The sequence below is a fragment of the Pelmatolapia mariae genome, linkage group LG6 (assembly GCF_036321145.2).
Source record: "Pelmatolapia mariae isolate MD_Pm_ZW linkage group LG6, Pm_UMD_F_2, whole genome shotgun sequence".
Taxonomy (NCBI): domain Eukaryota; kingdom Metazoa; phylum Chordata; class Actinopteri; order Cichliformes; family Cichlidae; genus Pelmatolapia; species Pelmatolapia mariae.
Window position 1 is genome coordinate 27,633,812 of NC_086232.1, and position 25,869 is coordinate 27,659,680.

The following is a 25,869-nucleotide window of genomic DNA, read 5'->3' on the forward strand; positions in this document are numbered from 1 at the left end:
TTTGCTTATTAATATTCCAAACAGCCTCTTGTGTTTCCATCAAGTAACCAGAATGCAGCTGAATTAGTTGATTTCAGGCACCTGTTTACATCAGACACTCAGGAGCATTTAGGCAGATGACCCACGGGTCACACTTTATAAACTAATCCCTGGCTCCCATCCTATATAAATAATAAATACACGCATAGCTTAATGCAGCCCTGAGCAGTTACAGTCTATTAATTTTACAGCTACATATTGGGCAATCCAATATATACCACCCACTTAGCTCACAGCTAGAGGTGTGATTAATATAAAGACTGGTCAAAATAATATAAACACCTGTCAGCATAACACAAAGGAGCTGAACAGCATCACAAATAATCATAAAGCTGAATCACAATATATTGGCTACCTAATTACGTGCAATTAGCTGCACTTTTACTGCGCAGTCCTCTGAAGTGTTATAATTGCTCTGAGCTCGGTTATTTTTAATAAGCTTCTTTTCCTTTGAAAACAGACAGGAAGCTGGGCTAGCTGTGTTAGATGGGGCTGCCACTGGGTAAATGTATTGCAGATCTAACAGCGGGTTCAAATCAGATAGCATCCACCTCTGCACACATGAGAGAAAGAGGGAGCAAAAAAAAATCATGCATATTCATTTTGCCACCAATGAAACTGAAACTGAAAAAGATGCTAATAATGATAATTATATTTTTATTCATACCCTGGTTAGACTTTCGTGATAGTCCTACCTTTTAAACGACTTGGCCTTGCACACCTACGAGAAACAAGCATTGAGACTTGGTTCAATACAGTGCAGCTACACAGCTACAAGGAAACGCAAAGAAAAGTAAATACTACAGTAACTGGAGTTTTCGCCGTTACTCTTATGTTAATGTAACGGATCAGAGCCAGAGCCGCAGGTCACAGCTCAGTCCTCGTCAAATAAAAGAGGAAAGCATCTCAACCTGTTGCTTTTGAGGAAAGCTGTTTGTCGGTTTTGCAGCCACTCAGAGCGACAATACCAGGAAACATGAGGCGGCAGCTGCTGTTGTGAGGAGGGCTGGCCTCACGGTAATGACTGGAGTCAGGTAACCGCCGGACAGACCGACTCTGGTCCTCCTCACACACGCATACACTCCAAAAACGCGGGTTTGGAAGAGCAGGAGAGCGCCGAAAGGCAGGACTCTTTCACTTTTTCAAGCGCTTTCTGTTTGACGAGGACTTTATTTTCTTTCAAAGTAAAAAGTTTCACACATTTGACGACGCGTCGTCCAGCCTTCATGTGACGACTGTCACATTTTGGGGCCAGCTCCGCGCTGAAGCTACTCAGGTGTACAGTTACACTACCCGGGGAAGTTTGTGTCGCATTTTTTTGTAACTCTTCTTGCTCTCTTCATAAAATTTATTGAGCCGGAAGAAGGGTCGCTTTTTTTCTCCCCGCATTTTTTTTTAACTTTTCTATTTTGTGTAATTCAGCTTTCCCACTGTGTTGGACTTATAATATCATCAAGCGGGCAAGCCTGAGCTGGTGAGTAACAGCGTAATATTTCCATTTTCCCCGTAAATATTCTTTGCATGATTTGCAACAAGAGTTTGGTGTACGTGGTCGGTTGACACCTTTTGAGTTTGAGCCAAGAGGTGGAAGTGAGCCCAGCCAGAGTGTTGGGACAGCCCATGCTGCTGTTGACTTGTCTGACCTCTGTTAAGCATTGTACATTAATGAGTTACCTTTTGATTAAAGCCATTAAGAAATAATTTTAAAAGGGTCGCATGTGTTATTTTTTCGGACACTCTGTAGTTTCTTTAATCCTGATCAAAAACATTAATACAACTCACAGAGAAAATTTTGGTCCTGCATATTAGGACTTCTTTATCATTTAACCCCCCCCCCCCTAAAAGAAAAAAAAAACTTTTCACAGTTAAGTATCAGACTATTTGCGTCTCTGTTCTCCAATATCTTTCTATCAGTTTTGTGAGATAGGGTAATTACACCCATGAGGCACAAGTCTGCAGTTCATTTAGAGTAGCTTCAAGAAATGTGGTTTGAGATAGAGGCTCCATCTTTTTGCATGTTTGTAGTTATTGTTGCAGCTGCATGTCACCAGCGGTGTTCGCAGACACCCCGCACACGGATACACAGTAGGCAGATTTTAAGGTGTGCATATCAGATCAACCACACATTTGTTTTTCTCACTCTCATGACTCACCAACTTACAGCAGAACACATTGCTGTTTCATCATTTTCACCAACAGCCATGCAGGATCTGTGTTCTGAGTTTCGCTTTTAAACAGCCAGTATTTAACTTGCAGCCTATCAAACAAAGGCTGCTTAGCATGCAGCTGAGTATACTGATTTACAAGTCGAGCGCCCAGCAGGAGCTCCTGACATGGCTCGTCTTCTGTCAGGTTGAAGAACTGAGGGCCTTGAGGCCATTTCCAATGGGTGTTGCTCACCTCTGGCTTCATTTGGCTCTCTGGAAAGAGTTTTCATCAAGCATGCTTTTTGATTTAAAAGAGAATCTCTATGTGGGATGTATGGAAATAGAATGTTATCAGCCAAAGAGTATGGATAAGCTTTTTTAACACAATTATAAAGAAATCCTGATTTAGTTTTCAGTTTCTGTCCTGGGAAATTGTGACATTAACTTAAACTTTTGTCACTCACAAAGAAACCAAAGGTGTAATATATAAATCTCCTAATGTACTGCGCTTTATATTAGTTATGTTGCTATAACTGATCAGAAAACGTTCCTAACATTTTACGTTATGTGAGTCGTGGCTTGCAGCGAAATGAGATTTTAGACTGAAATGTCAACCACGAGCAAGTTGTGCTGCACTCAGCTGCTGTCACATTTTCATCTGTTTGATTCCAACTTGTGTTATTCTGCTCTTGTACAGTGACAGTTTTATTTTTTATCTTAAATAACCATTAAACTCGCTAATGTCTTCTGTGAGAAGCCAGACAGCACATCTGTCTAAGATAGCCTCAGAATGTTCCACATTATGTGGACACAAATAAAACATGCATGAAGGGTATTTTTTAATTTCATACTTTTAATGGTGTGGATGTCTTTGTTGCATTTTGGCTGTCACAGTAGTCTCTCTTGCTTTGTGCCATAGTAATAAAGCCAACTCCTGTGTAGCAAAAAGTGATGGCCTGTTTGTTGTTGTTCAGCTGAAAAGTTTTATCTTTGATGCACAAACAGTATACCATAACAGCCAGATCGGCATGCACCTCGCTTGCAGAGCATTTAGATTTTATATGAATCTGCAGAAATCTACACAAATGTGCAAAAAGGAAGAGAGAGCGGGCTGTTAAAGGCAGATAAAAGGGCAGGAGAGACTGTGTGGTCGTCAGCACCACCAATCAGCAAGAGTTTTATCTTTTCAAATCCTGTTGAAAAGAGCAGTGGAGAGTTAGACTCTGACAAGGCAGAGGGAGATTAAAAAACAGAAAGATAAAGGGGAGGAGACAAAAGTGTAGCTGGGAGTGATGAAACCCACCACTTCTTTGCTTGGCAAACTGGGTGATGGATGAATTTCCAGCAGGAGGGAAATTCCTCACTGTCAAATCGCCTTCAGCATTTCTCTGTGAAAGTCTGTCCATCCCTTTTTTAAGTGAGATTGGATTTACACATTTCTTTGCCCCTCACTGAAGCATTGACACCAGAAACCAACTCCTCCATGATTGTTAGCACATTGTCAAATTTTAGCTGAGCTTTTTACACAAGTGCAACTTTTTCCATTAAAAGTATGTTCTGTGGAGCTTTGCCTGATTAATGATTCCCTCTGCTCACTGTGTGGTACTGCTTGGGCGTACTACCTCACACACACTCTGTGCCTCATGTTTGTATCTCAGTGTGCAAAATGCGCATCTTGCTTCAGGATATTATTTTGGCTAAACAGAGAATTAGACTCAGATTGCAGAGTATGGGCAGAGCTGGTTCCTGTGCAAACAACAGATTACTATGATAATGGTCACATGTAAAGCTTTTTTTAGTCTTTCCTATTGCGACAGAAAGGTCTCAACATTCTAGTATTATTTGGTTTCATTTGCCAGTATTTTAATTTTAGCAACTAGAATTCGAATTTTAGGCAAAGCTGTTGTGGTTATTCCCACTATGACTTCATGACTCATACTGCAGCTCCTCCACCAATTAGGTATTGCATCAAAGACATCATAAATGGAGAGATTCTTACTTAGTTCCTAATATGGGCCAAGCTTTAAAACAAAACTTAAAAGCGTCTTTGGTTAGAGCCTTCCAGCTTTTTGCACAGCTATGTTTTTAAAACTTGACATGCCCTGTTTGTAACACAGGCTTTCTTGTTAGAAATCTTTTTGCCCAAGCCAGCATAACCTTCAAGATATAACCTAGTTTAACTTTTCAGATTTTAGTAGTGAAGACATTGATTTGTGTGAAAAGGATGGATTCTCCCTTTAAAAAGAGTTAATCATAGAATATTGTTTCCTAGTTTGCTTACATGACCTTCGAGGATGTTTCAGCAATATGTCACCATGTCACTTCGAAGATGCCTCACATGGCAGCCATACCCTAATACTGAGCTATCAACAGTGGTATAAGATTCATCTTTTTGTCAGGTCTCTTTAGCTTGTCTTGTTTAGGCACAGGCGACTGTTTTTCTCTTTAAATCAACGCCTGTGTGTGGTATTCCTTTCATTTGCAATAATTTGTTGACTTAAAGCCTCAGAAAATCCTCACTGACAGTACGAACAGGGAGGGGGTGGATGGAAAAACATTTACTATCTTCAGTTTTCTGGGTAAAGAGTAAAGATCCCTTTCTTTTGTCTGCACAAGAAAAGTATTAATCAAGCGGTCAAGGATTAGGGAGTTAAGTAATGTGTTATGGTAGCGAAGGAGTCTGAGGAGATAACAAGAAATAACAGAGCTGCCTGAAAGCTGTCTGAATACTTTAGCTTCTTAGCTTGCCAGCATTTAAAACATCCCTCTAATGCATTTCTTTTTAAATTGTGGTGTAAGATTGCAGTCTTCATTAAGATGTCACCTGTGCCTCTGTGGCTTTTATCATATATTAAACGTTAGAGGAAAGTCAACTTGTAAAATTCAAATTTATACATAGAAAAGGAATGTTAATGAACCACCACAGGATAATCTGGCCTTTCTGATGGACATACAATGGCAACGATTAATTAACAGCAAATTAAGCTGCTGCTTGTGCAAAACTATTGATCATTTAAGTACATTTTCAAGCAAAAATCCAAAAAGGTTATCTGAATCAGTGTCTCAGTTGTGATTTTTCTTTGTGTTACTCTTTATATGATAATAAATGAACAACACAAGCGCTCCATGACAAACCTTATGCTTTTGGAAATGTGGGAGGGTGATACGAACCAAACAACTGATCAATAATGGAGAACAATGAGAGTAACTGCTAGCTGCAGCTCTGTTCCAGAAACTAGAATGATTTGGTGTTTCTATTCATCTGGAAATGAAACAAAGATGATAACATAAGTAATACAACCACAAGACATCAGAAAAAACAAAACAAAAAAAAGCCCACAGTTGTGGTTACTAGGTTACAAAGTCAGGTTGGCCATCAAGCAAAGCACAGATGTAACAAAAGAATCCCACTAATGCACACTGTACGCAACAATTACTCTGAACAATGTGGTAATCTTTATCTGAAGTATTGGATGTTTAAAACACTGGAATAGCATGGTTGCAAAACAGGAACTGGATATGTTTTAGATTATGTGCACTAAAGTGGTTTAACAAAACAGCCCATTTAAAAAAAACAAAACTGTAAGGACTGTGTCCACATTTTTGGTGAGTCTGTGTCTTTGTGGTGGGAGAAGCTGAAGTGTTCTCACATTTTTGTGATGCCAGAAATCTGTCTAATGTTAGGCATCCTTCCATAGCTGCAGCCAATGTGTGATGCTCTTGTCTAGTCAATTATATGGTAAACCACATCTTATCACTGGCACTTCACAACTAATTTGGAAGAACCTCACCTGTAGCTGAATTGCACAAACTGCCAGTGACAGATCTACATCCCACACTGAAAATTTAACTGATGTACCAAGCTTAGTTTGTCTGTAGGGGCTTGGTGGCTGTGGTTTAGTCCTGGCAGAAATGCTTATCGCAATCACAGCATAAACACGGTATTTCCATCATCAGAGGGGGTTGACATGTGTTGTTTTATTTTGCTGCCTAGAGGTATGTGTCCTTGTCCGCTATTCAGTAAAATATAATTAGTACAACTACTGCTCGGTCAAGAAAGGTCCTATGCTCTTACGTCTGCCCCTCCCAGTAAAGAAAGGTCCAGAACACATGATGATGTCTGTACCTGGAAACCCTTCCATATTACTTGTTCCCTTATTATTGAAGTTTACTTTGTATAATTGTTTGCAGTCACGAGTTTTTATACCAGTTAATGTTCAACATGTTGTTTTGAAGTTGCATTTAAACCCCTTTTCTGTGTCTAATGGCAAACATGAGAGATTGTGAGCTGTAACCTTTCTGGATATTTGAAGAAACGTGTGTATCATACCTGCTCTGAAAGGTTTTATTCTTACTGGACTCTTCACTCTTACTGGATTTCTGTCAATAAGTCTAACTAGACACAGAGCTTGTGATGGAGTTGCAGGTGTTACATGCCAACTCCAAAGTTTGGCTATGTAGATAAAGAGAGTTATTACCTTCATACATTAACTAATAGCCTGTTTAGTGTGGTAAAGTGTTATTGAGTCAGCTGCTATTGAAACCCTGCTATGTTGAGTGCTGAGAACCTTGCCAAGCCTATACTCCTGCTACAAAAGACTTTTCAAGCATATATGGCTGGAAATAATATTCATTTACACCATTTTAATAGATTTCAGTACTGCAAAGAACCAAACATTCTTGTACAGAATACAGTGGTGTAGTTAAGTTTTGGCCGTATGTAAAACATTTTCCAACCAGGTAGGCTCAGTCCACAAACTGACAAGCTAAGGGACCTTAACAAAGAAAAAAAAATCATTTCACAACTTGCTGCCATTACATTAACAAACAAAGGGGATAAAATGAGTCAGTGATGGAAAACTATTTATTCGTTGACCTCCTCTCCACTCGAAAAGTATGCAGTTTGCAGCCAGTCATAGAGGCGTCCTTCCTAATCAGTTGATTATGTCTGTTGGTGTCAGCAGGTCTGATTCTGCACCCCCAGCAGATCACAGCAAAGTATACTGCACTCACTAATGGACTTTTGGAAAAAATCTCCAACATTTTGCTGCTTGTATTAAAGGATCTGAACTTCCTTAAAAAACAGAGCCTGCTCATCTCCTTCTTGTATGCAGCCTTAACTTGTATACAGCACTGGTCTTCCAGCCCGTTGTTGTTGTGGACGCCCAGGTACTTGTACTCTTCCACCATATCAACATCCTGCGCCAGGATAGACATGGGTTGTGTAGCTGTCCTCTTCCTTCTGAGGTCATCTCTCTGGTCTTATTCACATTCATAAGCAGATTATTTCTCCCAGACCACTCCACAAAACCACCCACTAGTGTTGTATACTCCTTCTCATGCCCATAACTAATGCATCCAACCACTGCAGAATCGGTTGTACTGAAAGTCTGAGGTGTACGAGGACTTGAGATAGCATGACCTGTGGAGTTTATGTACCTCATATTAAGAGTGGGATTTTGGATTTATGTGATAAATAGGAACCAATGAGGTAATATTCTGATAACTCGTTCTACATTTGGAGGATATGAGTGAATAAGGTCATGGTTTCTCAATGTGGTTTCTTATCTACCTCTTAATTCTTAAGCTTCATTGTATTTCACAGAATAAGCATTATGTGATCTACAAAACAACCCCTTTTATTTTATTTTGGTGTCCTGGTGCAGCATCATCTTTTGTCTAAAATGAGCAGTTTTAGCTCTTGAACCTCTCCTTAAGCCAAGATGATTATATTATGAATTTTCCCAGTCCGACATCACACTTGTAAGAGTATCTAAGCACAAGCATTTCAAGTATGGGATGACTTACACAGACATTGAGTTTATTATTTGCAGTTTTGGTCTTTAAATATGAGCATCCAACATAATAATAGTGTGTGTGTGAATGACAGAAAGTTGGAGAAATTGTAATAGATCCCCTTTAAGTGGAAAAGAAAATCAAGATGAACAACATTGTACTCTACCCAAGGAGTGATTTGGAGCAAAGGCCAGGGGACAGATGTATAAAACTGTGTAGATTCACATCTAAGTGTGAACGAAGGAAGAAATGTGTATATAGATTCTTTTCAGAACATCTGTTCATCTTCATCTACAAGCCCCATTAATTGAAATCCCGCACACCAAATGTAAAATCAAGAAACTCAGAGAAGGGTAGAAAAGGAGAACTGCTTTATTTGATGTTCTTACTTCTGGAATCAGGACTGAACAAACACTACTGAAGGAAAAGAGCTCTATGCAATAGCAAAGGAACCAGGCAGGGGTGAAAAAAAAGAAGTGGTCAGACTACAAATGTGAGGCAAAAAAGCATATCAGCACAAAAAAAGCTTGAGGGCAACATGAAGAGGAGCAGCAAACCCTGTTTTATCTGTGATAGCTTACTCCACTTGTGTTTAGAGCCACTCGGCTTTGGGTGGCTCTAAGAGCCCGAGATGAAGACGGAGACACAGGTGCACAAACTGTTGAATGTTTTTATTAGATAAGCTTAAGATAAATAAGGCAGTTAATTATTTAGCCTAATAAACTATTCCACAATGCCAGAGCAGCCATCTCTATGGACAACCATTACACACGAATGCAGCTGTTTATAACAATTACATAAGTATGAGTGTGTGTCTGTGCGCTTGTGTTTGCAATCCAAACTAAACTAAACATGTTGAAGTTGGCTGAAGTTAAGAAGTCTGAGAATATGTGAGGTGTGCATTTTTCTCTGTTTTTTTTTTCATAATGATGAAAAATATGTTGTTAAAAGGAGAATGTTAAAGAAAACATTAGGTCCTACAACACATCCCTGAGGAACGCCAAAGGTCAGCAGAGCAGAGTCACTCAGTGAGCAGTAGAAAAAGTTAATTTTGAAAAAGAGGGTTGTTTAAGTGACAGATTTCCCTAACTGTCTATGACTATGTTTAAAAAATATGAGTTTAAAAATGTTAGACTCTTTGGTAGGGTAAACCAGGTTTGTCAAACATAATGCCCCAGGGCCAGAATCGGCCCGGCAAGGACACTTTTCTACAATGGGCCCCCATTTAACAAAACAGAAAAAGAAGGGATTTTTTTCTGTGAATTAACAAAAACTAGCTATGTTACCAGAACTTCACCTGTAATTTTACACATTTGTTTGTTACAATTTAAGCACAAATGACAGATGTCTTTCATTTACTACCATGACACAGCATTTTAATGTGTAGTTAAACATCTTTACAAGTTTGACTCATCTGGCCCTCCTAAGATCAAAGTAAGCTGTATGTGGCCCTCTGTGTAAAACGAGTTTGACATCCCTGGGATAAACTATACCATAATAACTAAATCAGCCTAGCTAAGTCTGGCACTGATAATACCCAAATGAAATGCAGCAAAATCATGTCACATTTCTTCCATTGTGTTTACATAATGGTAAGCTGAGAGTGTTGACAGCTATGGGTTAAAGGATCAGTGTATTGTCTTTAACGTATTTAATGATTGGTTGAAATTGTGTTTGCTTGTCCACAATGATTACAAGGAAGGAGAGAAGTTAAACATTAAGTTGCCTGACTAGACATTTGCAAGGTGACTGGATATCCTCCAGAACAAATTTAAACAAACACCACTTTGAAACTGCAAGGTCATTTTGTTACCTTAGTGAACTGTATCCTTAGGTTATTTCAAAACTTGAAATTTAAAGATCTTTTAAGAGTTCTTTTCACTGTATCTACAGATTGCTTTTCTAATGATGTGTTGTCCCGTTGTTGTTTTAAAAACGATTTAGGCTGCAGTACAATATGTGAGAATATGTCTGTAGTCATGACTGAGCTATGGGGCCCTGTGGCAAACAGGCCTACAGGCTTTTGACTCGGTGACAATAGCGAAAATGAACCGAGACTGGATTACAACAGTCCTGCATTCCTCTCCAAACCTGCCTGACACACACACACACACACACACACATGTCTGGTTTGCTATCCTCGTGGGGACATCCCATTGACATAATGCTTTCCCTAGCCCCTTACCCTAACCCTAACCATTAAAAATGAATGCCTAACCCTAACCCTTACCCTAAACCTAACCATAACCTAATTGTAACCCTGACAGTAAAACCACATTTTGAGTGTGAAAATTGCTTTCAACCCCGAGGGGACCTGGATTTTGGTCCCCACGGTGCAGAAAGTCCCCACCAGGATAGTAAAAGTCAGATTTTGGTCCCCACCAGGATAGTACGAACCCGTACACACACACACACACACACACACACACACACACACACACACACACACACACACACACTAATCCGGCACACAAGCAGACAGATCACAGAAGCAAGCCAATACATGTCTAACACACTCTTGCCTAAAGTGCAAAGAGAGTACTTAGGACAAGAATTGTGTGGGAATAGAAAGTCTGAAAATACTTGAGTAGAACATCCTAAAATAACACAATCATAAGTCTTAGTAACCAAAAAGAGGTCAAATCTTTGATAACGATCATTAGATGTGTTTCACTGTACTCGCTCAGTTCTACTCCCAGACTTTTCTGTGCTGACTTGAAAATAAATGGTCCTGAGCCAGTCTGCATCATCAGTACGCTAGCCAAGAAATACATTTAAAAATTGATTAGTATTTAATTCAGAATTTGTTCGCAGCCTTTGTTTATTAGATTCTGCTGCATGAATGCCACCTGTCACAACCTGCTTTCCGTTAACACAGTCGACAGTTTCCTAATGCACAGAGTGGTGAATGATTAAACCACAAAGCAGCACAAACAGATAACCTGAAGGCAGCAATATAAATGAACATCCTCACTGCCTGCGTGCATCATTGAGCAGAGGAGGCAGAGCCACTTTGGGCTGGGGAGAAAAGAGTCTTCTCCTTCATTTTGATGACATTTTGCCAGTGCACTAGGCTTCTAAAGTGCTCTTTGAAAAGAACAAGCCCAGTCTGTCCAAGCCTTGTTGAAGCCTCCTTTTCACATCAGCTCCTAAATAAAGTCTAAACAAAACAAGAGTAATTGTATTTTCAAACCCAATATGGTTTTATCAGGTTCTAATGAATGAATAGTTAAAAGTACCCAGTATGTTTTCCAAACTAAATTTATGCTTGGTGAACAGTTTCAGTATATAAGCTTCTGTCAAGTTTAAAACTCAGTTTTAGCACAATATTTATTATGGAATAGAGCGGTTATAAGAGGATATCATCAAAGGTTATTTCAGGATATTCAATAATTTACTTACAACGTGAATGTCACTTTTGTATTTCTAGGAAAAATTACAATTTTACAGTTTTAATTGTTAGTGCACTATTGCAGGTGAAATTACCATCACATTCCTAGTTTTATTCTAGCTTTGTTGTGAATGTGTCTGCACAGAATGAAGACAGGGGCGTTATAAAGAGTCTTAGTGTGAACTTAATGTGTGCGGGTAGACTGTTAAAAGTGGTGTTACTGCCTCAAGTGTCTTGTCAGGACTTGTCAGAACAGGTGTTTGAAACTCTGATCCCCCTCTTAACTTCACTTCCTCTAATTCTTGTTCTCCCGCTTGTTTTAACCTCTCTACTTCTTTTTATGTCTCTGTCTCATCTGTCTTTTATGCTTTCTTTAATCTCCCCTTACTTTTTTCATTTCTGAAGCTCGCCCTGCTCCTCCAAGTTAGGAGGTTTTAGTCCTTTTAAAATTACAGATTCATTTCAAGTTTACACTTCTAGAGCTATTATGTAAACAGTATACGTCTTGCAATGACACTGGCACCATGTACCAAAGTGAAATATACTGTAAAAGGTTATAATGACTGTAATGACATTGAGTTACCCTCTCTCGCTTTCCTGTGAAGCCTCATCTAACATATAATCTTCACTCATCTGAGTGTAACACCACCCACTCGGTGCATTCCACCTCAGGGTTAAAAACCAGTGGTTTCCTACTTATCGGGAAAACTAATACGTACCTTGACTACCTGTGCACAGTGTTTCGTAGCTGCAGATAGAGGGAATTTGTGCATACCAAAACACTGAAAGCACAGTGATTACGCATCTTACAGTTTAAGGGTGACACTTTATAGCTGTCATGCAGGGTCATGACTTAGTCTACATGCAAACAAAAAGCTGGGTGGTAACCCAGCTATTAGCCAGTGCTTTCATGATGGTCATTTTGGTAAAGTGCAAACATCTTCCGTGTCGATAGGTTTCACCTAGCCCAGGGAAACACGGCTGAAACCTTTAGTGATATTAATAGGGATATTTTACTAGATCCACATGCTGAACAGTGTGTTGCATTCCTTTGCAGTTTCTGCTGGCCCTGCAGTGGGACAGTGGCTATAGTGTTTGGAAGTGCGTGGGCTTAATTGCAAGCTGTCCACAGCTAAGAAGATGTGGATAAAGGCACACCTTGGGTGGTTTTAGATGGCCACTCATCATGCTCTCATAGCTGTGTTTTTCAAAGCAGTGACTAAGTTGCACTGTCATCGACTACAGTAAACCAAACAAAACTAGCTGTAAAACTAAAAGTTTAACTACTGGTTTTGTTTTAATTGAAGCTTGAGGCTGGGATTAGGCTCACTTGTGGATGCACACAAACAGCTACGGGCACCACGGATGAGCAGTTACTGTTGTTCACTTTTTCAAGTCCCTTAGGAGTACATCTGGAGTACTCGCTGCAATGGTAGCACAACAAATTTGAGGGCACTGATCCTCTGATGACAAAATTCGCATCACTCAAACTTAATCAAGCCTTTATTTATTCATTGAGATGAAAACTCTAACACCTTTTCTGTCATTGGCACAAATAGTAGCAAAAACTGTATATTAAACATAATTTGTTCAATGTTCAAAAGGTCAAATTTAACATTTTTAGCTTAGTTTAAGTTCAGTTCAGTTTTCATTTATATAGTCACCATTCTCAAAAGTTAATGTCTTTCAGTGGTGGCTTATGGGAAGTGGAGAAGTGTTTAGTGTATCATGGATGATAAATGAAATGCAATTATTTTATGTTTTTAAAAACCCAATCACAAAGTCGATCCATTGTATAATGTTATCTTTCCTTAGAGAAGTCCAACCCAACATACCATAATTTAAGGTATGAAGAGATTCACTGATTTTACAGGCCAAATAAAAAAATACTGAAATTTTACCTTAATCTAGTCCAAATTTAAATATAATCTTTGTGAACATTATGAAATCTTCAGTACAAAATAATAATCCCCTGTTAGCTCTTAATTACATTAAGACTGCCTGAGCTGACTTCACACAAACCTTCAGATCACAGAGGTGTTTCCGCACACTGACACTTCTAAAACTGAGCCATTCTCTAAAGTGCGTACAGTTAGACTCTTACAGCAATCTGACTTCTTCACATTTGGATAAAACAGATAATCCTGCATGTTAATCATACTCAGTAAGCCACGATGACTCATCCAAGCTGCGTCGCGCATTATTCTTCAGCTTCGTCATACATATGTATGTTCTGGATGACCGTGTTAATCTCTGCAGCCCCTCTGCTGATTTGATGAGTGGATGACAAGGTCTTAACAAAGGCCTCGCCATGCTGTCGCTTTTGATCAGTTTCTCAGCCTAATGGCTGTGGAACTGATTTTTCTCACCCCAAATCCATCTAGACTTAATATTTTAAATGTGTGTGGCAGATGGTGAGTTTGACATAGCTAGTGATCAGAAGCTTGCCCGTCTTGAGAACCACTCAGAGGGCAGCATCAAGCAGTAGGTAGCCATATACGGTATTTAGTATTCTTTCAGCCATCTGTGTGTTTGCCCAAAGACATAATGGCTGCACAAACTGTAGTTTAACAGCACAGAATATGTCAGTAGGCACAGCAAGGCAGACCTGGTAGATAATTTTGGTAGATACAGGATAACACTATTCAGTCAAGCTGCAGTCTTGGCTAAAATTGTTCCCAATAAGTAATTCCTGTACCTTTCTGAGCTATTTGTGACACAAAAGAAACTAAACCTTCCATAAAGAAAGAGCCCTCTATCATTCGTTTTGGCTTCATTTCTGTACATGGATCCATGTAGCACTGACATTCCAGTTCTAATAGGTTACAATGTGTAACTTTTTCTTCTTGCTTCAGACCAAATGAAACAAACTCCAGTTGCTAAAGAGAATCACAACCGGAGTTCATGAATCAGCCGAGGATTATGAATATGATTCACTTTCTGCCCACCTAATCTGCCCGGGAACAGGTTACGTTCAAGATAAGAGACCAGCACATATGAAAATCGCTTCCAATTGACCAGTTACCTCTCTGAAAATTGCATCATCATTCATTCCTTCTCAGAATATCCTGTAGCCCTGCGTAAGAGAAAGTGAGGTGTATAGATTTCAGAGACTGTTTAAAATCTTTGTCTTTCCTGGCGAGCATCAATGAGAAATATAGATTCCAGCAGAGTCAGCCCTTTTTTCATGCAATCTATAAATTTCTTTTTAACCACTGACGGCAAGTATTTTTAAACCCTTGCTGTTGTTCTTCTTCTCACAGATGTGGCTTATCTGTTTCCATCTTTTCATGTCCAACACTTTGTAGTTGTTGACCTTTTGTATAAGCGTAGATTTTCTTGCTGGTTAGAATTGTTTATTTGTACTTTACTTGCTTCCAGACAGTTTAATATTACGATCAAGCTCTGAACACTTTTCCTAAAACACACACATTCACACAGTGCTGCTAGGGCTGGAGCAACGCTGCTGTTTTTGGCATGTAACGTGTTTAACCTTGTCATATATATATATATATATATATATATATATATATATATATATATATATATATATATATATATATATATATATATATATATATATATATATATATATATATATATATATAGTTTGCTCTTGTAAAATGTGCCTGCTCTGCTGCCAGTAGATCTTTCCTGATTTGTGACTGGTCATAAGCTGACAACATCACCCATTTAATTTGAATGTGGTCATAGCTATATTGAGAAATCATTGGTCGATTCAAATATGTTATAAGCACCTTTGTATTAGCCCTTACAGGAGAAATTAGGTTTAGTGAAGCAAGATCACAAAAACATATCTTTGAACTTGCTTTGAGGTACAACCCCGGATGGAGTTCTGTGGGTGTGTGCTATGTTGGAGCAGGATACTGCGGGCAGAACGAAGACCAGCCCACTACCTGCTCAACAGGGACTCTATTGTGTGTGTGTGTGTGTGTGTGTCTGTGTCTGTGCGCACACATGCACTTGTGAGTGTATTACCTGACAGGATCCTATTGATCCCGCTGAATCTTTTTCACTGCTGTAAAACTTAAGAGACCAAATGAGAGCAAAGAGATTTGCTCCTTGGAGGTGCTTTTGTTCCATCACTGTCTCCTCTCTCAACACTGTTTAGTCAGATTGTCAGTGCATTAAACTCACTTTAGTCTTAGCCACTGGAACATGTCTTTTGATATCCTCCTGCAGTGAGTCCTTTGATGCTTTCAAGCAAATGCGTTCCCTTGTGATGACTTGTGCAAGCTTACTGTTCACATCTGCAAAGGTAACCCTCTGATAAATCTGAGATTCGTAGGTGGATGATTTTCTCTGTGCTTTTATATTCACAAATTGTTTTATCCTCTTTGTTATGTAGATGCTAGGTTGTAGTTGGAGTTATGAAGTGGATAAATGACTTGGAGTGGCTCTGTGATGTCTGCTGTTGATTCTGATAATCCTCAACATGCTCCAATGTCTACTACACTGTTAGCTCTGTGATTTAGAATGCACACACAAATTGCACATTAAACTTTTTTGTTTTTGTTTTTTCTGATTTGTGCACACAGACACACACACACACACACACACACACACACACACACACACACACACACACACGCGCGTGCACGCATGCACACAGAGCAGTGGAATGTGGTGTTTTCATTTCCCCGACCTGGACTGTCAATCAGAGGATGTTGGCCGTGTGCTTTTGAGGCAGAACCATCCAAGCTACACAAATTCCACTCATACCACCCACTCATGTACAGCACACACACACACACGCATTACCGACATAAACACACCTTCCCACTGCGTGTCAGATTTATTTCCATCTAGATATGCAGGATGTCCATCTCCAGTAAGTAATTTCTGCTGCTGGGTCTGTAAAGCAACCAAAAGTCAATAGCTGATGAAAAAGCACTTTACTACAGTTTGCTCTGTCCATCCCTCAAGCTAAAGAATAATTGCTTCTTTGACTGACTCATCTCCAAATGAAGTTCAGTCTGCTAATTTGTTTTACAGTAAGTTTGCAGGCTCTTTAAATCTGCCTCTTCCTGAGCAAGAGCCGGTGACGAAAGCAGAGGATGCATCGGTTCAGAGATCAGGGTCGGTGAGATTGCATGCTCTCCTGCCGAAGGATGATGTTTTTGCTCTTCCTGTTCCCAAGCACTTTGGTGGAAGGATATTTTGAACTTGCGGTGGCCTTGAAATACTTTGTCTGTCTCTCTTTGTTTCACAGATTAGAAAATGTGAAACTTTCCAGATTGAACTTTTAGTCCCAGTGTGTTTTTGAACCTTTTTTTTTGCTCCTGTCCTCTTTGACTATTCCTTTCTGCAGTTTAAATGCTACAGTTGAATACTCTATTCCCCAAGGCTGAAAAGAACTACAGCAATACTGAACAGAAACACAAATAGGACATTTAGAAGCAATATTGTAAATGAGCCTCAAGCTGATGCAATAAACTTTATACTTGATTTCAGCGTATGAGGTTTGCTTTTATGAAAGAAAAAAAGCTAACTGTTAGTACTTAGATAAGCTTATAGTAATTGAGGACACACGATACCGCACGCTTATCTGCTCCCCACTCCTCTCAGTCGGCGCGTTCTTTTATATTATTTTTATTTTTTTGATCTCCCACCTCCATCCCCACATCTCTTCAAAGCCCCTTTCACATAGTCATACATTGCCATTATGCATTTTTTATGTGGTTATTGTTGCCTTTAAGCCTGTAACAGAGCCAGTCACAGAGCTGAATCAACATCTGTGTGAAACGGGGAGCCAGCATAGCAGGACGCCATCCTGCACACCTACACCGCTGTGTTAGTCGTCAACCCTCTTTGTTTGCTTCGGGTTGAACCAGGAAAAGCAGTTTAATGAGGGGGTATTCTTAGCGTCATTATAGCATGAACTGTGAAAGGAGCTTTAAAAAAAAAATGGAGCAGAAACTTGCGGTGCTGGCCACCCTGCTTCTCTGCATTTCTGTCAGCAGCATGATTTCATCCTCACCCACAATCAAAATGTAAATGGGTGGCCTTTCAGTGACTCCCTCTCCTCACCGTCCTCCCCTATATGTGTGAAAGTATTTTAGGCTTCCTAACGTAAAGCCCAATCTCAGTTTTTGACTAAATTGATGCAATTTCCCCACAATATATTTAGGGTGCTATAGTGCTCCTGTTTAAGCCAGTTGTTCATCACAGGAGCTTTGTCAATCATTTATCCCAATGTAGCAATGTCTGGACTCAAAGTGCACCATGTCACAATCTTGTTAGTCTCATACCAAAAGTTCAGTTTCCATGATTCACTGCAGTTGCTGCTCTCATGTTTGAGTCATTTATTATTTTTAAATAAGGTTCTCAGCTCAGAAACATCCTTTAGATTTCTATGACACCCATGTAGCAAGCTTATATAGACATTGCATCTTTCCTACCACTATAGGTTGTATTCCACCTAATAGAGACCAACATGAGGCATTGATGTATGTGATGACTGCCTATCAGGTAACACTGACTGTGCTGATTGCATCCCACGCAGACTTTTTAGAGACTTTCTTTTTAAAGCGGTCGAAAAATAAAATGCTAATGTTTTCGGTATTTTCTCAGACTTTTCTTTACATTCGCCCTGTGATTTAGCTGAACATCAAAGTTTGTAGGAAAGTTGTTCTGGTCTTTTGATTAAGTGCCTTGCCTTTTAGAAATAACACTACCCAACTTTCCCATTTTTCAGTCTCATATGCAGTCAATTGTGCACTCCCCGTCGGTGTGGATCAGAGAACAGCACAAACTGCGAGCTGTAATTCTATAATACTTATAGTTTGCATTGCAGACACCCTACTGTTCCTCCATCTGTTCCCACAGAGCTAATGTCACTACACAAGCACTTGGTATACAGACTTCATGACTCCCCACTAGGCAAATATACATTTTTACATACACATGCATGCACGGCAAATATGCGCCACATTCTTTTGCAACAGGGCAGGAGGAATGTTTGTAAAGAAACCCTGCTGGGGTAATGCTGAATGACGGTGACTCGACTTCCTCAGCCTTCCACTGAACACATCAATTAACAGTTCATTGAAGTGCCCAAGAAGGGCCAACAGGCTGATGCAAGTCAGCGTGAATCGGTCAACTGGCGCTAAGCAAATGTATGGTTGCATCCCTTGAAGCTGCCATTTATTTCTGATAGTGGATAGTTGACCCTTACATTTCTCAAGAGAGATCTTTTCTATACCAGCCATTTTTATATGTCACAGAGGGGAAAGCACTACGACATCTAGAACTTTGAAGAACAAAGTTATTGATGGCTGAATTCTGCTCTTCAGTCTGTCCTTGTATTGTTTATGTTGGCTCACATTGGCAAAATGGTTATTGTTAATGATATCTCAGCATTGCTAGACACACACAGACTACTGTGTGTGAGTGTGTGTGTGTGTGGTAGAGGGTCATACCACTGAGAGCAGATAGCTTCAATTGGCAAGCTTTGTGTTCGATGCAAATTACAGCATTCAAAACCAAATCTGGTTTAATGGAACTGATCTAAGCTGGCATGTAGCAGGTGTTACAGGTGAAGCATTATCTGTAATTAAATGCTGTAGTGGCAAAACTATGATTATGACCACATGACTTAATTGCCGCTGTCTGCTTCTGGGATGTATTGGATTTAGGCCAAATTAACAAAGGCCCTGAAGTCCCACACATTTATGCGCTGCTGGGCTTTCTTAATGCCAGAATATGATTGTGGGAGTCGTGTTAATATTCACAGTTGAGGTGAAAAGATTCATAGTTTAAAAAAAAGATTTCATATTCATATGACTCCTAATTTGGGGGGTGTGGGTTTTGTTGACTTGACTTTTCAGTTTGTACTTGGATGGCCTGCATTCGAGTGTCAATGAGGACGGGATAAAGATTAGCACCTCCAAGTCTGAAGCCGTGGTTCTCAGTCAGAAAAGGGTGGATTGCCCAGTTAGGGGTTGGTAATAAGTAGCTCTACCAAGTGGAGGAGTATCAGTATCTTGGGTCTTGGCCATAAGTGAGTAGAGAGTGGAACTGGAGACTGAAAATTGGTTTGGTGTTAGCAGTGATGTGGACGTTGTAGCTGTGGTGAAGTGAAGCTGTTGATTAACTGGTCGATCTATGTACCTACATTCACCTATGGCCATGAGCTTTGGGTGAGACTGAAAGATTGAGATAATAGATACAAGTGGCAGAAATGAGTTTCCTCCCAAAGGTGGCAGGGTGTCCCTTAGAGACATGGTGAAGAACTTGGTCATTCAAGAGGGGTTCAAGCCAATATCCCCCATGTGGAGGTTCAAGCATCTGACTAGGATGATTCCTGGCCACCTCCTGCGTGAGATGCTTCAGGCATTTCCTACCAGGAGGAGGCCCAGGGGCAGACCCAGGACTTGCTGGAGAGCTTATGTCTCTTAGCCTGCTTGGAAAAACCTTTGGTGTCCTCCTGGAAGAGATGGCAAGGGAGGAGGAAGTCAGGTTGTTTCTGCTTAGACTGCTGTCCCCACAAATCTGATTTTTGTTTTTGTTTTACCATTTCTGTCTATTCTAATATCACCTACGCATCTTCCCATCGTGCACATTGTGCTGTTTTTTATCCTTTTAAAATATGCTTGTAGCGCATTTGCTTTAAGGTTCTAGAGTTAGACAGTGTCAGTGTTTGCACTTTGGATTTGATTTGGAGCTGTATTAACAAAATTGACTTAGCTTGACTGATTGGTTTTGAAATGCTCCTCACCAGAGGGCATGGAAATCAGTTCTCCAGATGTTGGATGTTTTTCTTTGCGCCACTTCCAGGCTTTTAAAATTCCAGATTACAAATTGATTCTTTGGTTTAGCTGCAAACCCACTGACCTGAGTTTGATGACAATCAGGATCTGTTCTTCTAAATCCTTTGTTTTCTCTCTGACTCTACAGTGTTTGCTCTCTGCCTCTTTGTGTTACAGGTCAGTCACATTTAGCAGTGACAATAAGAAATCACAATCCTTAAGCAGTTGCTACATTTGCACATGTCACCTCCGTCCCCTTACATCTTCTCCGTTTCTGTAGCTTCAGCCAGCTTGACTTTCCTAGTCTCTTAACTTTTTGACTTTGTCAGCCTTCCCTTCTCTACCCTCTTGTATCATGTCTAATTATCGAAGTCTGTGTGTCTACGGGGAGCTCCTCAATACCTCCTCATCAAAGCTCTTGTTTGTGTTTGCTTGTTTATCTCTGGCTGCTATTCTAGGCGCTCTCCTGGAGCCCTGATGAGACACAAGCCGCCGCTCCCCACGGAGGGTTATACTGTAAGCTGTCACTGCACCTTCAGTCATTCAAAACCCTGGCACAATAAGATTTTGTCTCTTTCTACCTCTTTTGCTCTTTTGCTCTTGAAGGCTGCATTCTGTTGTCTCTTTATATATAGCATATGTATATATTTTCCCATGTCTTTCTGCTGATGCTTTTACTTTTAGAGAACGGCAGAATAATGAGAGCCATGCTAGAGGTTGTGTCCTCATCAAAATTTTTCTCTTTCCTCCTTTTTTCCATCTTTGTCTGTTTCCCCTCTCCATACAAAGTGCATGCACATTTTCATATATTTTATTTTAGTCCCCCCCCTCCACCACCACTACCTTCCCCACTCCTGGAGGGTGCCAAAAGGAATCCTTCAGGTGTTGGTAAGAGAAAGTTTCTTGCTATGATAAGCCCTGAAAGATCTACCATATTTTAGGAGCAACATAAGCTAAAGCGCTAGGTTGCCTTCTGGGAAGAAAAAAAAAGAGACCTGATTTTCAATGTGCGTGTATCAGGATGGGGAGGGCATTTTGTGGAAAAACAAGCAATGTGTCCAAGAGTTGATGTGTCAAGGCTTATTCTGGCAGCTTCTTTTTATTTTATTGAATTTGATGTGCCAGGATAAAGTTGTATTTTAGTCTCAAATCCGGCATCATCTCTGAAATGTAACCTTCCTGTTGGTGTGCTTATTACCATCTTTATGAGGTTTTACAGGTTATGCATCTGGAAAGTGTTTTGCGAGTGCATGTTGTGCATTGGTAAGCACATATTTTGCGCTTCAAAGCGCTGTGATGGCGATTAGCAGCAGTAGTTGTGACAGCGTGGCATTTGGTATAGAAACGGCTCCCTGCATTAGTCAGATCTGTCCCAATGTGACATCTCAGTTACCCTGGTGGCTAAATGTTTACTGGTGTAGGACAGCACTCCTAGCATACCACACAGGATTGACGGTGACAAGCAAAATGTTGCTGTCATTGTGTAGGGAAAAAAAAACCCCAAACTTCAATTTCCAATAACTGTTTTAATTATGTTTTCTATATTTTTATGGAACCTAGTCAGTGCTGAATTACATGCGGGTTAGAAATACCTGTTGTTTTTCTCCTAGGAAGTTAACTTTATTTTTAAATTTTATTTTAAGAGTTTCAGTCTGTGGAGAGCAAAATATGGAGAGTTATGGCTTGTGATGGCAGGAAGTCAGTAATGACTGAGTTGCCGTGAGCTGGTTGCTATGTGTGGCTCTGCTCCTAGTTTGGGGTAACTCAAATATTGTCCCACAGAGTGTCAGCTGCAAGGGAAAACAAATATTGTCTGTGCTTATCTTCTTGCAGATGCCTGAGGCTGCGCCATGACAAAAACATAAAGCTTAATGGGGGTACTGGAAAGACATTTTGGGGGGATGATCGTGAGTCATATTGGGTCTGATAATGAGGATACATACTAATGCTAGTCCAGCTGCATACTTCACAAATAGCAAAGGCTAAATTCCTGCCTTTGATTTTTGTTACCGCTCATTAGCTGCCGCTGTGTCCTCTGATGTAGAGACTCAACTGCACTCCAAGAGTTGGGGACCAATGCAGAAATGTTGTTTGATTCTCATCTTTATACACTCTTCAAACCAGTGTTTCTCAACTGGGGGTACTAGAACCCCTAGTGTTAGTTTAAATAGAGCCGAAGGTTCTTCTGATTTTTTTATGTTAATTTAAAACCTATCAGTTATGCATGTTTTTAAACAAAAATGTTGTAAGTTGATAGAAAAATGTTTGATAAACTACATTTTTATATTCAGTATTTCTGTTTCCGATGCACTTCGTAATTAGCCAGCCAGTTTCTAAACCAGACAGAGGAAGAAAATAAATGGTTTTGTGGTTCTAATGTTACAACACAGCAAAAATAAAGTTATCAAAATACTGTTTATCATTAACTTAGTGATGGATTTAAACAGCTAATGAGTAGTATTTTAAGTCTTTTTATGTTCAATGACACATATTATGCAGGCGTCTTCTTTTTTTCTACTAGAAAATGCTTTGAGCTGCTCGGGCTTCCCTTAGAGAAGACAATTCAAAGGAGGAACATTATTGAGAAAAGTTTGAAAAAAGTTTATGAAATACTGCTTCAGGCCAGAGACATTTTTTGCAAGAACCTCGTCAAAAACTGCATAACATGGACATCTCAACAAAAGGAAACGCATAATAGGAATCCAGAGCATTCATCCAAAATAAGTGCTGAAGCGCATTCTCTTATTTCAGTGAATATGGTACATTTTGAGCATAAATGCATCCAGCTGACTCGCCTCATATTTGTTTAACCTCTGATCTTTAACCTTTGATCCTATCCCGTCTTGTTTTTGTCCCAGGTGCCGAGATGGATGAGGCTGAGAAATACAAACAGCGCATTGAGGCCATCGCTGTGAGTCCACACACACACACACACACACATATGCACATTTATCTGCATACACAGAAAAAAAGAGGGTGAAGAGACCGTGCTCTTAGAGCTGTCCTTAACTCTTAAATATTTTAATGAGTGTGCTGCGTGCTGAGCCAGTCTGTCCCTGGTCCCACGAAAACAACACCAGTTTGCCAGGCAACAGCTGCTTTGAGCGTTATGTAAAATAGAGTACACCTAATGTTCACAGTGACAGTGTCCTATACATGATGGGTGGTTAGATAGGTGTCCTCATTTCACTTCTCCTCTCCATTAACTTCTTCTTCATGGCTGCTTCTCACCTTTCTTTATTTCTGATGTGTTATTTACTCTTTCTTTATACCTTATATTTTTTGTTGCACGTTTCTCCAAATCATCTTCCTGCTGCCTCTCTTCATTTCTACTAAACTCTCTAAGTATGTCCATATTTATTCTCTTTCCTTGCCATATTTCGCATTCCTCCTCTTCTTTTTTGCAGGAGAAGCGTCGGTTGCAGGAAGAGCAGGACAGATCCAGAAGAGAGAAGGAGGATGAGAAGCTCAGACTACGGCAGTTCAAGGTCTGACACACACATATTCAGGATGAGCTAACCTGTCTTATTCATTTACACACTTACTCACACAGAGAGACACAGCCTTAATTTCACTCAGCTAAAATCCTCCGTAGGCTCATTCCAGCTTGTTAACAAGCAGATTGCCTCCAAATTTATTTCCTTTTCACATTCAGTATCTCACACATAGACACACGGATGAGCTGTAAGTACAGACTTGCACATTTCCTCGCCCTGCCACTCTCTCACAGGGTTAGCGGCAAGCCTTCCTTTGTTGAAATCAGTTTTTATGTGTGTGTTTACACACTCACATAGTTACAGAGCTGCTCTATTGTTTTCACATCATTTCCACACTGGTGTTCCAACTTCCTACTCCACTGTGTTATGCTGCCCTGGGGCACATTCCTCAAATTTTGTGAAATTTGTGCAGAAAGTGTTTGTGTGCATGCAGGTATGCATGTGTGTGCCAGTATAAATCCTGTAACAGAATATTGTGTTTGCCTGTGAATTTGTGCAGAGTGCTCCAAATGTGCGTTTTTGAGATCAAAAGTCTATTTGCAAGAGGCTTCAGCGATTAATCTTACATGATTGTATTGCCGTCTCGCAGGAGTTATTATCGTTACAGCTTTTAGCACATTCATTAGCTTTGACATTGACTCTAACCTCTGGTTAGATGCAAGGATTTGATAAGTGGGAGCAGCAGCTTATATGCAGTTCCTGACCTGCAGAGAAGTTTAGAGGGGCCTGCCTAGCTAGCCAAAGGCACAGGGAGGGAAACAGAGCTAGGCTTGTCCTGCGCAGCAGGAGAAAACACAGAGATGGTATTGTGACGTTTACTTTTGAGTAGGAAACTACTGGCCAATGGTGGCCAGATTTTGAACACATGGGCCAATAATCTGGAACAGAGTGGTTTCTGAGAAGCTTGCAGACATCGCCTCGTATTACAGAGTGAGAGATATCGCTTTTACAAGATTTATATCACGTTGAGCACTGTGATAGAGCTCACCCGGTGTCACAAATTGCAATTTTCTTGGCCAACTGGGATTTCCTTTTTTTTCTAAGTATAATATGGCAATATTGACTTTTGCCGATTTCAGAATATACAGTACATGTCAACAAAATCTGTTTATTATCATAACATGATCAAATGTTAGTTTTTGTAGTAAAAATTAACATTAAATTAAATGTATTAAATTTAAAATTTATTAAATTTTAAATGTCCCCAAACTGCATTAAATATATTGCCTCAAGTGTTAATGAAATATTACTGCACTGTTTTCCTGTTTTATTATCTGCCACCTGCAGTTAGTTCAGAGGCCTTGAGTTTCAGTTAAACATCTGTTGCTGGTAGCAACCCCTACTAGCAATATGCTAGCTCGGTTCCATAACCTAACAGCACAGTAAGAGTAACCTAACAGTAAGCTAGCTTAACTCTACTGCTTTCACTACGTTCCAGATATAATTTATCTACTCTAAATAACCTTGCTGAACCGCTATCTGTAGGTATTTCATTTTCTGAAGCTGTTTTATTAATGTTCTTGTAGTCTATTAATCTATTTATGGTTAATTTCTACTAGCCCAGGTTAGCCTCGAGCTAAGTAGGCTAGTAGCGGTGTTCTGTCATTTGTTAAACATTCTGACTGTGCTGTTAAACTTATATATGGACCGCTGTTGATGTTTAGTTGCTGAAGGGGTTGATCAGCTGCACGTTCTGTTTAATTTATATATTTATTATTTTACAGGCAATATTTATACACCTTAATGGTAACAAGCCAGACATAAACAAAATCAACAAAAGACCTCTTTTCTAATAGCTTTGATACATAATCACATTAGTAAGAATACTTTTTTCATATCTATATGTATACAAAACATAATAAATCAGAATAATAAAAAAATAAAAGACAGAAGATAAAAATAAATTCATACAGCTCTGTTCTCCTGTGCTAACAAATAGCAAAAAAAGTCTCTTGGTTTCTGGCCAATCCACCAAATGAAATACTCAACAAATGCACAAAAATATCACAGAGCTCTTCAAACCTGTCAATAATTTGACTGTTTGGATACCATGTTTTCTTTAAAAATCATGCTAAAAATCCAGTAGTACAGTTTTAGAAAATGTTTCAACTTCAAACATATGTCCCAAGTCACATTTATTTGTTTTCATCATTTTGTTACCGTACCTTCGAAGTAAAAGTTGTGAAGCATCTAAAAGATCTTCCTACACAGTTATTAGTTGTACACAC

The 25,869-nt window shown here is 39.7% G+C and overlaps 1 protein-coding gene across 4 annotated transcripts in view; it reads left to right on the top strand.

Moving 5' to 3' along the window:
* Positions 1 to 1,035: 1,035 nt before the first annotated feature.
* The window catches only part of palm3 (paralemmin 3), a 31,918-nt gene continuing 7,084 nt past the window's right edge, over positions 1,036 to 25,869 (top strand). For 2 of the 4 annotated variants that reach the window (XM_063475340.1, XM_063475342.1), the window contains exons 1-3: positions 1,036 to 1,513; positions 23,003 to 23,055; positions 23,552 to 23,632. In XM_063475340.1, coding sequence (XP_063331410.1) covers positions 23,011 to 23,055; positions 23,552 to 23,632 — 126 coding nt within the window. In that variant the 5' untranslated portion in view covers positions 1,036 to 1,513; positions 23,003 to 23,010. Of the gene's footprint in view, positions 1,514 to 20,602; positions 20,661 to 23,002; positions 23,056 to 23,551; positions 23,633 to 25,869 lie in introns of all 4 variants that reach the window. The other 2 variants (XM_063475341.1, XM_063475343.1) reach the window with 2 other exon arrangements.